The sequence below is a fragment of the Arvicanthis niloticus genome, chromosome Y (assembly GCF_011762505.2).
Source record: "Arvicanthis niloticus isolate mArvNil1 chromosome Y, mArvNil1.pat.X, whole genome shotgun sequence".
In the NCBI taxonomy this organism is placed as follows: Eukaryota; Metazoa; Chordata; class Mammalia; order Rodentia; family Muridae; genus Arvicanthis; species Arvicanthis niloticus.
In genome coordinates this window covers 9,230,477-9,247,537 of record NC_133431.1, presented here as the reverse complement: position 1 = coordinate 9,247,537, position 17,061 = coordinate 9,230,477, and the positions used below count along the sequence as shown (strand labels likewise).

The window sequence follows — 17,061 nt, the reverse complement described above, 5'->3', positions numbered from 1 at the left end:
TCTGGTGGGCATGTTCAACAATGCCTTGCCCTTGAGGATTATAAGGGATGCCAGTAATATGTCTGATTTGTAATTGGTGGCAAAACTCTTGAAATTTTTTTCCAGTGTACCTTGGACCACTGTCTGTCTTAATGACCTTAGGCTTATCCATGACAGAGAGACAATTTAAAACGTGAGCTATAACACTTTTGAAGCCTCTCCAGTATGTAAGCTAGCAAAAATAAATCCACTAAAGGTGTCTATGGTCACATGAAGATATTCAAGTCTTCAAAATTCAGGAACGTGTGTGACATCCATTTGCCATATTTGATTTGGGACCAAACCTCTGTGGTTAACACCCAGGTGGGGGTGGGCAAAAGTGTGACATAGGCGGGGCATTGTTTAACAATCTGGCATGCCTGTTCATGAGTAATCTTAAAAAGCAGGCGAAGGGTCTGAGCATTTAAATGATGTAAAGCATGACTCTTCTGGACCTGTTCTACAGAACCTAACAACACTGGAAAGGTCAAGTGGGGGGCAGCATCTGCACAGGCTTTTCCTCTAGAGAGGGGACCAGGCAGATCAGAATGAGCAAGGAGATGTCCAACAAAAAAGGGGTGTCATCTAGAGGCAATCAGCTTTTGAAGCTGAGAAAAAAGAGGGGCAGCATTTGTGGAGGGTCTAAGGTATGGGACCACTTTAAGAATGGGAACACAATGAGCAATATAGGCACTGTCAGTATACAACGTAAAAGGGCAATCTTTTAGTAACTGAAAAATCTTTATTACTGTAAAAAGTTCTACAAGTTGGGCTGATTTAAAGGGGGACTAAATTCTGTCCTGATTTAACAGTCAAGGGACCAGAGGTGGACGAGGCCAGGATCATTATTTCACCCGTGAAATCATTGTCAATCACTCCGGGGAAGATATTTAAACCCTAAAAAGTGGAGCTGGTATGCCCAAGAAGAAGTCCAAAAGTATTGGGGGGGGGGGGTCAAGGGGCCAAAGACCCAAGTATGTAGAACTTGTGTCCCCATCTCAGGTGTTAATATTGTATTGATGGAGGAACAGAGGTCCAATCCTGTGCTACTTGCAGTTGTTCCTTGGAGGGAGGTAATGTTTGAGTCTGAGGGGTTAATGTTTGAGGGACAAACCTGATAGCCCCAGGGTTTTGCCTCGGATTTGGGGCCAGGTGCTGGCCCCTCTGGAAGTTTCCCTGCTTCTGAGGCAAGGTATTATTTTGTATTTTTACCTTGTCATGGCACTCTTAAGCCCAATGTCTACCTCGATGGCAGCAGGGACACAAGGAGGCAGGGAGAGTACCTTCTGCCTTAGGAGCTTTGCACTCCCTAGAAAAATGTCCTGGCTGTTTACAGTTAAAGCACTTTTTCTGGTCGTCATCCTGCTTGAAATCCTTAAGGGCAGCTCCAATGGCAAGTCCTATTGCATGAGCTGAACCAACGCCTGCACACAGTTTTATATAATCAGAAATTTCAGCACCACTACAGTGGGGTGGGGTCGTATTGCAGCCTAGCAGGCATTATTTGCATTCTCAAATGCAAGGTGTTTGAGAAAAGCATTTTTGTTTTCCTCATGACCAACAAGTCTTTCAGCTGCATCAGTAAGGCGACTGATAAAGTTACTATAAGGCTCATCTGGGCCCTGGGGGACCTGGGCAAGGGAAGTGGTTGCTGATCCTTTTGGAGGAAGTTGTTTCCAAGCCTTAAGACCCACATTTTCAATTTGGACTAGAAGGCCAGGAGGGGACCGAGCCTGTTTTTTCATTAGTATCATAAGGGCTGTGCCCCAAAAGCTTATCTTAGGTCCACTTCTTAGAGGTTTTACTTTCAGAATTGCAAAGCGCTATTTCTCTGCAGTTTTCAACAAAATCTGTCTTCCAGAGAACATAGTCGCCTCCAGCCAGAGTGGCATGGGCTAAAAAATACCAATCATTGGGAACAAGCCACCGTTCACTCAAATTTTGAATTAAGGATAAAGTAAAGGGAGCTGTTGGTCAGTAATTTGTTACTGCCATTTTAAAGTCTTTCAGCTGAGGAAACCCTAGCTTGTGATACTGTTGACTTTTTATTTCATCTTCCTCACTTTCTGAGTCCCCTGAGGCTTTGTTTTCATTATCAGAGGCCTCACTGCTTAAAGTCGCCTTATCCTTATTGTCTTCCCCAGCAGGAGAGTCATTTCTCCTTTTAAAGGGTGAGGCAGTGTTTTTATTTCTGTTATTGGAAGAGACAGCATATTTGCTTTTGGTAACAGGAAAGGCCAGTACAGGTTTTGGAGATTTTGGTTTAGATTTATTCTTAGAGATAGCAGGCATTGGGGAGAGGGAAGGTAGTTCTAAACCAAGAGCTCACAGTTCTTTTACTAACTGCAAATATTCCCGTTTTTCCTCTATTAACTTTCTAAGAGAAGCCATTTTTTGTGAAAGTTGGGCTTTAGCCTTGGTGGTATGATCATTAATATTGGCCAAGTCGAGGACGGGGCACAAAATGGAGCAGCAATAGTATATGGAGGTGGTCCTGGCATGAATGAGCACAGGGGCAGCAAGTCAGGATTACAGTATTTAGCTGCCCCCTTCTCTAGGGACAATGTCTCTGTAGGTGATTGTCGGGCCCATTCTTGGCCAGGGATTTTAAGGATGCAAAAGAGGGGTAAATGTTAGCAGGAAGGGGTTTTTGCAGTTACTGGCTCAGCTGGAGCAGCCTCAAGGGGAGCAGCAGGGATGTCTAAATCAGGTATGCTGCGAATAGAAACAGACTCACACACAGAGGGTGGTCTAGAGTGTCACTGTAAGACCTTTTCCGCTTCTTTCACTAACTCATGAATATCTGGAAATTGTATATAGACTTGAAGTATATTGTTCACCAGGTTCCAATAGGAAAAAGCCTGAACAGGGACTTTCTCAGGACCAAAGATTTTGTAAAGATCTTTTAAGCAATCTCCAACCCTAGCCCATCATTTCTCATCAGTAGTCCCCTCATGGGGAAACCATGGACAAATATCACCAATGAATTCAAAAAAATTTTTAAGATCCTTTTTCTTAACCCTTACTCCTCGTGCCTTGAAGCTCTCTTTGAGACTCTGTAAGAACAAATCATGTTTGCTCAGTGCTTGTTCCATAATTGCTTTGCTTTTTCTTACCTTCACTGGATCAATCTCATAGACAGGCTACTCTGTGGCAATCACAATGCGGATCTTCTCTCTTCTCTTTTCTCTCTGGAGAAGTGTTGATCCTATGCTTACAGGATGTCCCAGTAGAAGCAACATTCAATCGCCCCCCCCCCCCACCCAAAGGGCCACAAGTCAAGCACCAAGATGCCCTGGCCCTCGGGGATTCGACAAGACCCTAGGGAAAGGGGCAAAAGAATGAAGAGACAAGAGACACAAGGAAGAAGCACCAGTCTGAATGTCTGCTCTAGCCCTTAAATTTTATTGTTCAGGCTGCCATTATAAAGGCAAGCAGGCAGGAGGGTCATCTGACAGTCAGAGTCCAGGGTCATCCCATAATCGCAGAATTCTTTAAGCCCACAAGTATTCCTAGCCCAAATTGCTTATCTAAATATTTTCTCACAAGCAAGAAGGCAATTAAAACATTTCTCAGCTCATTACTTATCTGATTAATATTTCCTTCCTGGAAAAGGGGCAATAAATAAAGTATTTCTTAACTCGAGCTGTTTACTTACCTGACACTTGCTCTCAGGCAGAAGGGGGTCTTGGCTCCCAGCAGGGGAAGGGGATAAAGCTCCTGGCTCCTGCTGAGATATTTTTCCCCAGGAGGGACCATGCCTCATGCTGAGACAGCTCTTACCCCTGAGGAACCTGCTACAAAACTGTATAGTATAGAATATAGTTTATTCAGGATATGGGGAGGGGAGTTGAGAAGGTAGTAGAGGAAGAGAAATGCAGAGAGAGGAAGAGAATAGAGAAATAGAGGCCAGGCTTGAGCATGTGCAGAGAGAGGGGGGAAGGGTAGAGCCCAAGAGGGCAAGAGAAAGAGAACAAAAGGTCAAGAGATCAAAAGAGAGGAAGGGGTAAGCATCTACCTTTACAGGGGATCAGGCTGTTGCCAGGTAACTGTGGGGGGGGGAGCATACCTGGCTGTTGCCAAGTAACTGGGGTTGAGTTTAGACAGAATGCTAAGAAATAGCTGGGAAATCCTTCCACTTGTGGGTCAAATTAATACCTCCACTGCACACTGAGTACTGGGCTATGGAAGCTGTTCACCTTGATTACAGGAAGAAGAAGGCAAGTGTTGTGAGGAAAGCTCAGGTAAGGTCTGGAGTCAGGTCCTGGTAACTGCAGGATCATTGTTCTTGAGACAGAACAGCAGGCAGCCTAACAGCAAGAGCTGGAATGGTGGGTTCTCCCCCAAGGCTGGGTAGTGTGAAATTCCTCTTTGAAGACAGAAACAAATGCTAATTGGGTGTAAACCCCTCCTGAGCTCTGGAAAAGATCTGACCCTGCTCTGGAAGCACACTTTAAACTTAAGGAGTGGTAAGGCTCACTGGCCAATCAATGCTTCCAAGCAGACCTGCCAATCAGACAAGGAGGTGGTTCTTCCTGGTATCATTCTGAAAGTTCGAGTTGGTTGTGCAGGCTTGAGTGGTTATCTGTGCCCTGCTCTGAGCTCTGCTGTGGATGCTGTGTGGAGACCTCAGGGAAGATCTGAAATCAAGTCATGGTGAACACAGGGTCACTGCCCTCAATGGGTAGTGGCAGGTGGCTGAGCAGTGGGAGCTGGGTTGCTGGGACCTCTCTGGGGCTGCATGGGAAGCATCAGCCAGATGTGACCACCTGTGAGGTCCCTGGTGATGCCCCTCATGTGTTAGATCAGGAGGTGACCTCTGAGTAACTTCACTGTCATGGCTGATTCTGAATCTGCACAAAACATTTGGACCAGTTGTTTTCTTGTAGAAACACGGGTGGTTTCTCTGACTCTGCAGCACATGTGTCCAAACCCTTTTGTCTTTTATAGTATACATTAAGAAGACAGGCATAAACCTAATCTGCTTTTATATGTTACTTGGGTTTTTGTTTAGTTTTTATAATTTTTTTCTATTGCAGTTTTTTATATTTCTTGACTTTATATGTTTAGGGTTTGATTATTATGTGGCAAAGAGACGTTTTTCCCAATTTATTTGGCAGTTTGGATGCTTCTTGTACCTTAACAGTCATCTTCCTCTTTACTTTAAGAAATTTTTCAGTTATTTCATTGATAAATTTTCCAGCCTTATTTTGGTGAGAGTTTTGTGACTGGGTTATTGTTCAATGTATGGATTTGCAGAGAGCCTTTGCTGAGTGCTGCCACTTTTACTGATCTGTTTGTTTGTTGTGTTCCAGAGGGAATGCTTGCTAATGTTGAAAGCAAGAAGAGGTGTGCAGGAAGAGATGTACTTAGTAATCTACAAGGAGACTTTGTCATTAGCAAGGTTAACCAGCTTCTGGTGTTTAGTATAGTACTAGAGGCAACTGTGAAAATTGCATTTTGGATAACAAATATTGTGGTAGATCTATGGAAAGTTTACCTTGTGTCCTTTTAGGCATGGCATGTGGGTGAACAAAAACTATCTGCTCAAGTGGGGGCTATCATACAGGGATGAGGCAGGAAAAGAAGGGCAAGTGGGGATTATCTGCAGTATCTTTAGGAGGCATGCACAATAGGAGGGGTAATTTTCACTAATATTCTTTTCCAATGGTGAAGGCCACTGGTATTCTGTTCTAGTTGTAATGGCAACTGATATTAGGGTTTGCAGTAGCAGACAGTGAGGTAGGCCTTTGGATAAAGTACCTGTTCTACTGTCAGGCATGGCTTGCAGCTAAACAGTAGTATCTTTTGATAATAAAGGGCTTAGTCAAAAAGATGAGTTTGTGAAGTCCAACCGTGTTTTTGAGGTTGCACAAAGTCCACTTGGGCAAACATCTTATGACTAAACCCACTTATCAACAGCCAGTCAAGGTACAACAGCAGGGTTTAGCTACATATAGATAATTAATAGACGTTAAAGAGGAAAAAATGTTAACCTACCCATCATAGTTGTCAGATGGTTTTGTCTCCTTGTTTGGTTCTTGCAAATTATACCAGACATGCCATTTCTAAAAAAAATAAGTTGCTGACCTGTATGTTAATGTCCCAATCTTGTTGCAGCTGCAATAAATACTCAGCACCCCTAGACTTGGTCTCTCAGTTTGGACTTGATGTGAGATTGACTGGGGAGAATCCTTGTTACTGAGCTCATAGTACAGACCTTCCTGTATTTGCATTGCAATAGGTTCTTGGTGGTCTTTGGTGTACCAGTGAGTTGGGCACAACATCTTGGTGCATGGATTGGAAGCCGGAAATCCTCAGAAATCCCAAATGAATGCTGATGTGTCATTGTTCTTTGTGTCAGAGTGGCTTCTCTGTCAGATTTGTGTCTGTGTACCTTGGCTTTTAGATTTTTCTTGAGTATTTGCAAAGGAGGATGACTAAGGTGACGGTGGAAGCACAGTATAGTTGTTGCACTGGAGCGTTGAAGCCACAAAGGACTTGGAAGATGTTTCAAAGCCTGGTGTAACGGATGGTGTGCACATGGTCTTAATTTTGGGGATGGTTTTCAGCTGACATTCATTCTAAATCCAAGAAAAAGCCAGGTTCAGAACTAAATGTTTTAGTTAGGAGAGATGACAGAGGTTCTGGTTTGTCAACAAAATGATGGACTGGGTATTGGGACTAACTTGCAACTCACTGGCACAATTAGAAATAATTATATTCTAATTGTACTTTTAGAGAAATGTTTTATTTTAACAGGAAGAGTGATATGTAGGAGAAGCTAAGGTGGGAGGAGTACTGAGAGGAAGAGAAGGAGTAAGGAGAGGAGAAGGAGAGGAAAAGTTAGGTGATGAGAGAAAGAAAGAAAGAGAAAGAGAGGGGGGACATGGAGGCAGATGTTCATGTGTCTCCACCAGTCAAAGATAGTTGATATATCTAGGTTGGGTATTGGGTTACACTTCTTTTTTTTTTTTTGGTTTTTTGAGACAGGGTTTCTCTGTGTAGCCCTGGCTGTCCTGGAACTCACTCGGTAGACCAGGCTGGCTTTGAACTCAGAAATCCACCTGTCTCTACCTCTCAATTGCTGGGATTAAAGGTGTGTGCCACCACTGTCCAGCTGGGTTACACTTCTGATTGAGCATTACCAAACTTATAAAGCCTTTGATTAACATTTTAAAAATTGTATAAAAGCAAAAAGGAAAGGGGGCATGGAATAGGGCTTTTCTAGGGAGGGAAAATGGAGAAAGGGGATGGCATCTGAAATGTAAATAAAATATCCAAAAAAAAAAAAAAAAAATGGGAAGGTTAAAGCCTACTTAGAACCCTGCTACATGGCTGACAGCTGTCTTCCCATCTTCACTGTCTCCTCTGTACAAGTAGAAGAATCTGCTGGGTAGCCTTTACCGCCCCCTTGTGGCTGTCTATTTTTTGTGTGGCACTTTGTTATTCTCTCACTGAGGAAATGAGACAGACTCCATCCTAATGGATTTAGTTACTAGCCCCACACCTTGGGTTAAATCCTTCTTAACAACAGGACATAGACCCATTGAGTAGTCCATGACAGAGAGCTCTTCGAGACAGCATCCAGGGCAAAGTCAGGCTCTGCCTACCTTATTTTAAAGAGTAGAAAGAAAAATACCCCATTTCTCACCTCATGAACTACCCTCTGCCCAGTTCATATGTGACTCTGTAGTTTTGAAGTTGGAACTGCCATGAGATGGAAGGTCGTTCTTCATTGATTTTCACAAATATAGCATATCTTCCTTGGACCAGAGGTCTTGTCTTTTGTCGGTGGCCATTTCCAGGTCTGTGGGACAAACTGCTTTTCTGTCCACCTTCCAGCTGTTTTAGCCTCCTCTTTGGTAGCACTGGCCTGGGAACCCAGGGTTAAAGATGCTCATCCCAGGTCAGCACAGCCTCTGAGCTCTCCATTCCAGTGTATCCTTCCCTGCTCTGACACAGGTGCCCTCCCTATCTTGCCCTTGCTCAGCCACAACTCCAACTCCCTTTTGTTGTGGCAGGGCCTCCTGTAATTGACATGGTTAAATTATTGATTTTGTTTTGTAACAACTTCCTCATTTATTATTGTGTTTGTGTCATTTTTGCTTTCAGTTCTCAGCATTTCAAAGCTACACTCATCTGAAGGAGCCTCAATCGAGGGCATGCCCTCATCCGAATGGCTGTTTGCTATGTCTGTGAGAAATAGTGTTGATGATTGATTAGGAAGGCTCTTCCACTGAGTATGGCAATATCCCTAAGCAAGTGGTCCTGAGCTGGATGAGAGAGCAGGCTGAGCATGAGACAGTGACCAAGCAAGAGAGCAAGCCAGGAGACAGTGTTTATCCATGCCTTTTGCCTTAAGTTTCTAACCTAAGCTCCCAAAATGATGGACTGTGATCTGACAGAATCATGTACAACAACCATTTATTACCTGAGATGCTTTTGCTTAGATGATTCAATCACAGCAGCAGAGTAGCAAGTTAGAACAACAACATGGTATCAAAGGCTTATTTTACTGCTGCACAGAATCTATGTTGTAGATTGCATTCTTGTGTACAGGAACAAATTTGGGGTAGAAAGGTTTTTAGATTGGTTGGTGTCTCTAACTCTCCACTATGGCTCCTGCCTGACTGCAGAATGTGGCCTCTTCAGCGTCCATATCTAACTGCTATACATCTCAGCTAAGATCGACCACATACACTCCTAGGTGCCCTCCAGTTTATGGTCTCTGGTATATCCTAAATGTACCCCCTCCCCCCAGCCAGCTGCAGATTTTGATTCATTTTCCCCCTCTGGCCCTCTCTTGTCTCTCATCTCACCTGTTCCTGGTTCTCCTGGATTCCCCTTTTTTATCTGCTCTCCCATCTAGTTCTCTCTCTTCCATCTGCCTCCTATGATTTCTTTACTCCCCCTTCTGAGTAAGATTCAACTGTGCTCATTTGGGCCTTCTTTTTTGTTTAGTTTCTTTGTGTCTATGGAGTGTAGTGTGGGTTTCCTGTATTTTATGCTTATTTTTCACTTGTAAGTGAGTACATACATGCATATGCTTTTACATCTCGGTTACCTCAATCGAGATGATAGTTTCTAGCTGTATCCACGTGCCTGAAAAATTCATGATGTCCTTGTATTTTATAGCTGAATAATGTTTCATTTTGTAAATGAACCACATTTTCTATATTCATATTTTCGTTAAGGGGCATCTGGATTCTTTTCAGTTTCAAGTTGTTATGATTAAAATGGCTATGAACTTAGTGGAGACCCTGTTCTAAGTCACCTGGCTTTCCAGAGTCCCTCCTGTATCTTCTGTTTGTCCTTTGAGAGGGTGTGCGCCCCTGGGAATCCATGATGGTGTATCAAGTCTCTATTGTGTTAGATGCATCCTCTCTGCTGAGGCCAGACCTGGCAGCCCAGTTAAGGGAACAGATTCCAGTGACAGACAGCAGCTTTAGGGACAGCTCCTGCTACAGTAGTTGTGAGACCATCATGAAGACTGAGCTGCATGCACATCTGCTACTTATGAGCCAGGGTCCTGTGTCCAGCCTGTTTGTATTATTGTTTGTGCCTCAGTCTCTGAATGTGCCCAAGGATCAAGGTTAGTTGAGTCTGCTTGTCTTCCTGTGAAGTTCCTATCCTGTTCAGGACCCTCAATCCTTTCTCCAACTCTACCATCAGAGTTAGCAAAGTGCATGCTATGTTTGACTGTGGATCTCTGCTTCTGCTTCAGTCAGCTGCTGGGTGGAGCCTCTCAATGACAATTATGCAAGGTTCCTGTGTAGGAGCATCACAGAATATCCTTAATAATGTCATGGATTGGAGCTTGTCCATGTGTGCCTCCAATTGAATGAGTTTTCATTGGCCATTCCTTCAGTCTCTGCTGGTTGAATATGATCCTTCAGCTTTCTTCTCATGCTCCCATACATTCCCCATTTGGACTCTGTCCCTAAATCACATAAGATACTGTGCACACATTTGCTGTTTAATGCTATGCTATTTTGCACACCTGGTGGTTTTATATTTTTAACTTTATTCATTTTGTTTTTGTTTTTCTAGACCAAATTTCCCTGTGAAGGACTTCCTGTTCTGATTGTAGACATAGAAAGCACATAAGCCACCTGACATGTTTTTGTTCAATAAGCACATGCTTTTGTGCACATCTTTAATTTTGAAATTTTGTGCACATCTTTAATTTTGAAATTTAGCCATATGCATAAATTATATTCTATGTCTCTGGATTGCTTATGTTCATGTCATCAATATTATCTGATGCTTCAGAATCATTGAAATGCAGGTGTATGATGTTCTGCCTAACTGTTATGTTTGTTGTGAAATTTTTGAACAAATAATTGCATTATGACTGTGTGCATGAATATGAATATCATGTGAGCCTCATCTTTGCTGTTGTCAGAAGATGGCCTTAGAACACCTGATCTTGAAGAAATGGGCAGGTGTTGGTCCACATGTGTATGCTAGAAATTGATCACCATTATGCGGAAGACTAGCACGAACTTCCATCTCCTGAGCTATAACTCCTGAACTACATTCTTTATTTCTGATCAGCATATACATTACTAATATTTTTATCTGTCCATTTTTAACTCTTTAAACATGCATTTCCTTTTAGTAAAATTTAATTAATGTTGCTGTTTATACTGGTTCACTTCATGTTTATGCAAGATGAATACAGAACTGCAGTGAATGTATAATTCTTTGCAGGAACTTCAGTAAAGAATTGTGAGTTCTCTCTATCATTTTTGTTTTCTGATTTATTTTTGTAGCAAAGTGAGGTTCTTAACATGTAACTTTTGCTGTCCTGAAACTCATTTCATGACCTTGTTGGCATCCAGCTCAATGACATACACCTGCCTGTACCTCTGTGATTAAAAACATGAGAAATATATATAGATTGCCCATAATTTCTGTAGTTAGTAATTGTTCATAATGTTTTTCAAGTGTTTGATAAGTACAGTTGATCTGCTTCCCCCTGCAAAACTCTCTCAATTGTCATTTGTGTTGCAAATCTATATCCAATTCAAAGAGTTCAGAAGTGACACAGGTGAAGCTTACATTTCAAGTTCCTTCTAAATTGACATGGTGACAATAATTTATGTGTCAGGAAATAAGTGGAGGAATCCCCTGAATTATATGTTTACATTGTCCAGTAAGCATATATTTACTTTGTAGTGGTGTCAGTATCAGGCTTTGTGTTGTACACATGTATGTGATATTTCAGGAAACAGGGAGTTTCGATGATGTGCATCTGAACTTCACTGCAGAAGAGTGGAATTTCCTGGATCCTTCCCAGAATAATCCCTATAAAGATGTGATGCTTGAGAACTACTGGAACCTCACTGCTACAGGTAAGACTGAATTTTCTTTTGATTCTCAATATAAGGGAAAAATGTTTCTGCATTACTGATGATCATCTCTTATTTCAATAGAGAACAAGTAATATTGAGTTGAATGAATCAGGTTCATTGCTGTGAAAATTCAGAGTAACTTGAATTTTGCCTAATTCAAATACCATATCATTTATTTTCTGGTACTGTGTTTTAGGCTATAATTTGGAAGTCCATCATACTGAAGAACAACATCAAACTTCTAGAAGTCATGAAAGGTAATTTTAATGTCTAAACTGATACAAATATGCATGTGAGAAAATTTTACTATGATCTGGAAGCTCTAAAGGAAAGCAAGCATGTAAAATATCAGTCCTTTTATTGTAGCTATGATTATAATATTCTCCCAAAACTGTGTACCTCAATGTCAGTTATCTGATTTCTGTTTGTAAGGCATTTCTGTAAGACAAAAGAGAAAGAAACAATGCCTTAAGTGATTCCTTTATTTGATTTGTATCTCCATTAGAATGATGTTGTGGAACTACCAATTTGTATAGTCTCATTATATTTAGATGTTGCACATTGAACAGTGATAAACATGTATCCATAACTTTCTAATAAGCAAATCCTCCATGATAAATTGGTGATACTCATATACTTGTAGTGAAACTTTTAAGTTTATTGTGAGGTCAGTTTATTAGAGTAAAGAATGTTGTCATGGAAAACATTAATCATGTCTGATATGAACTAAAAGTCAATGTGTGTGCATTCAATGTAGAAACCTTTCATTTGTTCTTCTTTTTTAATGGGTATATCAATTGTCAGAATGGATGAAACCTTGTGAGCATAGAGATACTAAAAGTAACAATGTACCTCTATTTATGTCAGAACAATGAGAAGATATGTAGTATTCTGCCTTTGGTAGACTTTCTGAATAAGATAGACATTTGCAATTAATTGGTTTTCTGACTTTACTGGGAACATCCCCAATGTCACACTGCAGACAATCTCTATGGGTACTAGAAGTTTGGACATTCTTCTGTTTGTCCTGGCTCACGATGCTACAGTGGTGTGATTCACACTACAGGAAAAACTAAGAAAGAAATCAGTGATTTAATGTCCTGATATCTTCAGCCATGTGTAATATATCATATATAAATCTCATATAGAAAATGGTTGTTATAAATGTGAGCCATGTAATAAGTGCTCTTACCATCACAAATTCTTGCAAAGAGGTAAAGCAACCCACAGTGAGCAAGTACAACCAGGAACATCAAAGTGATAAAACTTTAAGATCTGAGTGTTCTTTATTATTACACCAACTGCATAATTTATTCCTATTGATAAAAGGATTGATCAGGCTAATCAATGTGGTAAAGCTTTCACATGTGTCCATTATTGTTGCAGGCATGAAAAAAATCATACTGGAGAGAAACCACATGAATGTAATCAATGTGGTAAAGCCTTTTCACATCACAGTAATCTCCAAAGACATAAAAGTACACATACTGGAGAGAAACCTTGTGAATGTAATCAATGTGGTAAAGCCTTTTCATGTCACAGAAATCTCCAAAGACATAAAAGAACACACACTGGAGAGAAACCTTATGAATGTAATCAATGTGGTAAAGCCTTTTCATGTCACAGTAATCTCCAAAGACATAAAAGAACACATACTGGAGAGAAACCCTATGAATGTAATCAATGTGGTAAAGCCTTTGCAATATCCAGTCATCTCCAATATCATAAAAGAACACATAGCAGAGAGAAACCTTATGAATGTAATCAATGTGGTAAAGCCTTTTCATGTCAGAGTGGTCTCCAATATCATAAAAGAACACATACTGGAGAGAAACCTTATGAATGTAATCAATGTGATAAAGCCTTTTCATGTAGCAGTAGTCTCCAATATCATAAAAGAACACATAGCAGAGAGAAACCTTATGAATGTAATCAATGTGGTAAAGCCTTTTCATGGCACAGTCATCTCCAATATCATAGAAGAACACATACTGGAGAGAAGCCTCATGAATGTAATCAATGTGGTAAAGCCTTTTCATGTCACAGTAGTCTCCAACGTCATAAAAGAACACATACTGGAACAAAACCTCATGAATCTAATCAACATGGTAAAGCCTTTCCATAAAGTTTTTTCCTCCTAAAACATACAAGAACACATATTGAAGAAAAACTATGAATGTAATCAATGTGCTAAAGCATTTGCATGTCCCACTAGTCTGGAAAGACACTTCATGAATGTAATCAATGTGGTAAAGACTTTTCAGAACCTTAGAATCACCATTATTATAAAAAAACACATACAGGAGAGAAACCTTATCAATGTAATAAATGTGGTAAAGCATTTGCAAGTTCAGTCATTTCCAATGACAGGAATGATTACATGCAAGAGAGAAACCTGCTTGAATATTAACACAACAGAAAGCACAGTGGAGAGAACCCTCATTAATGTAATCACTGTGGTCAAATCTTGGCAATTCACTTTTATCTGTGACTACATAATAGAACACATTCATGAGAGTTACTCAAGGTAATCAAGGTGTTAAGCCCTTGCACAGCATGGTCATCATCCAACACATAAAAGAACACATACTGGAGAGAATCTGAATGTCATGAATGAGGTAAAGCCTTTCCAGGACACACTCATCTCTGAATACACAAAGGAAAATGTGCAGAGTAAAACCTTATGAATGTAGTCAATGAGATAAACCCTTTGCATTTCACTGTACTCTCCAAACACTTAAAGGAACACACGCTTTAGAGAAACCTTAACAAATGTAATGAATGCAGTAAAGCCTGTGAATATCTCTGTAACGTTTGAAATGGTTGTTGACACTTGTCACATTTTTTCTCATAATAAATACCCTCGAGAAACTCAATGTCAGCGTGTTGGGTAAGATCATATAACTTATTGGCAGTCACAGATTACTTTTGCTATTATTGAAGGTGCTCAAAGACTGCTGTGATACAGAAAGGCCTTAATAGATTGATTACTTACTGAAGACTTTAGTTTTTTATAAAGATAGCAGAAAGTATAGTAGAAATAAACTCTGGCGATTTAAATATGCTTGACCCTAAGAAGTGGCAATATTAAGAGATGTGTCTTGTGGGAGATGTTACCTTTTTGAAGGAATTGAATTCCTATGGTGGTGGACTTTGGAGATCAGGCCAGTACAAAAGCAACCCTCCTACCACTTGGCTGGAAGGCAGTCTCTACCTGGATGCCTTCACGTGAGGATGCAGAATTCTCAGCTCCTTCTCCAGCATAATGGCTGCAGGCATGCTGACATTCTTCCTGCTATGATGGCGATGGACAACATCAACATTGCCTTGGTTACAATATCTCTTCTTAGCAATGGAAATTCTATTTAAGACAGAAGTTGGTACCACAGACTTAAGCATTGCTATGATAGGCCTGAATGTGTTATTTTTTGTTTTGCTTTATGGAGCAATGTGGATTTTTAGACTTTGGATCTGTATATGCATTAAGTGGAACTGACTGGGCCATCCTAGTAGGAATATGGAACAAATATGTACTAAGGGTGATTTGAACTTTGTATATAGTTTTATGATGTTTTGCTGAAGAATATTGATGCCTTTTGCCCTTGTCTGTAGAGTGTCCTTGAAGATAAGGTAAACAGGTTGATGTTAATTGCATTAACAAAGGAAGTTACAGTGAAGCCAGCAAAGCCTTTGGCCTGTGTTTAGTCTCATGATGATTGTTTTGAGCAAGCATAGTAATCTTAGAAAGAAAATAAATATAAAATGTTAGGTCAAAAGAGAAACTCGAACCATGAAGTTGAATGAAGCTAAATTCTGTGATCAATGGTATTAAATGGAATTAAAGGTACAGTGACATTAGGGCAAGATTCCATCCACCTAAACAAATGGATATGAAGTTGGACAAAGGAGAACTGTATCGTGTTAGGCATTATTATTACGTAGTTGTTGTTTTCATGTGGACACAGGATTTATCAGTATGTGTGAAATTGACAATTGATGGATTGTGATTACTATTCTGGGTTTTCAATTTGAAATCTACAAGGATATACTTAAGTCTAGGCATGGTGGTACATGCAATAAATCTCAGGAGATCAGAGTCAGGCAGATTTCTGATGCAAATCTTCCTTGTTCAAGTGTTCCTAAAACAGAACAAGTTTTAGGTAAAGAAAAGCTTAGGTACAGGCAAAGTGTTACACATATATTATCCAGTGTTCAGGAGACAAAGCCATGTAGATCTGAGTTCAAGGTTCATCTACAGAGCAAGTTCAAGCACAGCTGAGCTTAGGCAATGAGGTTGTTGAAACCTATAAAGCTGGTGATGATGTAATAGAAGGAGCCATGTTCCAGCTCCCGCAAGCAGAACTTAGCAGCCTTGTGCATGTGGCTCTGGCTTTAGAGGCAAGAATAGAAGGGATGACTGAGACAATTGATGCTGGTTGCCTGTAGTTAGAAAATTAGTGAGGATGAAGAAGAAACGAGCATCACTGAGGTGAAATATTCTGGTGTTTTCAAACAGGAGAAAGAAGTTGTATTCCAGAGGTAGCCAAGGTTTACCTTGTGGTGCAGCTTGACTCAGTCCTGTGTAAGACTCACCCAGGTGGCACTGGTTTTAAGGCATGAATGTTTCATGCAGTGCAGCTGAGGCTTGGCACCATGAAGGGAGCATGAGAGGAACACAGTGAAGACTGTCACAGAAGAACCCAGCATGTTGAAGATGTCAGTCTCAAGGGATGAGCAGAAAGAACAGCAGCAACAGTTGAGTGGAGTCAAGCAGAACCTAGTGTACTATAAAGGGAAGAGCTGGAGACGAGACCCAGCTTCTTTTGAGGAGCACAAAGATCATCTGTGGATCCCAGATACTGGAACAAGAAGCTGTAATTTTGAAGTTACTTTGGAGACCCCAAGAGTTTTACGATCCTGAGCTGTGGGATACCTTCTCGGGAAAACTACTTTCAGGAAATATAATCAGCCAAAGAGAAAGAATTGTGCTGCAGTGAGCAGGGCAGGAAGAAGTTGGAGATCTGAGAAACACTTTGACATCAGACATGGAGATGCAGAGTTTGGAGATTTCCTTGCTGGCTTCTGGTCTTTTTTGGCCCAGTATTTCCTCACAATGGTAAATAGGAATGGTGATGTTTATCCTGTGAATTTGGATGGATATATGTGCTATATTTTCAAAGTATAGGGGATTATAGTTACATGATTAGAATGATCTCAGAAGAGACTTTGAATTTTTTTTTTTTTTTTTTTGGTTTTTCGATACAGGGTTTCCTTGTGTAGCCCTGGCTGTCCTGGAACTCACTCTGTAGACCAGGCTGGCCTCAAACTCAGACTTTGAACTTTGGACTTTTAACATTTATGAGACTTCTATAAATGATGGGACTTTTTAATTTGAACCTCACATATTTTGTATTATGCTATTTTTAAATATGGTTTCCATACAATCATGTGTTTTCACAATCATATGGGGGCCAGGCAGTGGAATGTGGTAGTATAAATATGCTTGGCTCAGGGAGTGGGAGGAAGTTATTGTGAGATGTGGCCTTGGAGGAAGTGCATCACTGAAGGCTTTGAAGTTCCACACAGTGCAGAATGGGCCCTCCTACTAGCTCCCTGGCAGACAGTCTCTTTCTGGCTGCCTTTGGATCAAGATGCAGAACTCTCAGCTTCTTCGCCAGCATCA

The 17,061-nt window shown here is 40.7% G+C and overlaps 1 protein-coding gene across 1 annotated transcript in view; it reads left to right on the top strand.

Moving 5' to 3' along the window:
- The window catches only part of LOC143437290 (uncharacterized), a 362,341-nt gene that overhangs the window by 93,724 nt on the left and 251,556 nt on the right, over positions 1-17,061 (top strand). Inside the window, 1 exon segment of the mRNA XM_076922101.1 lies at positions 12,921-13,417. Within this exon segment, the coding sequence (XP_076778216.1) occupies positions 12,921-13,417 (497 nt within the window).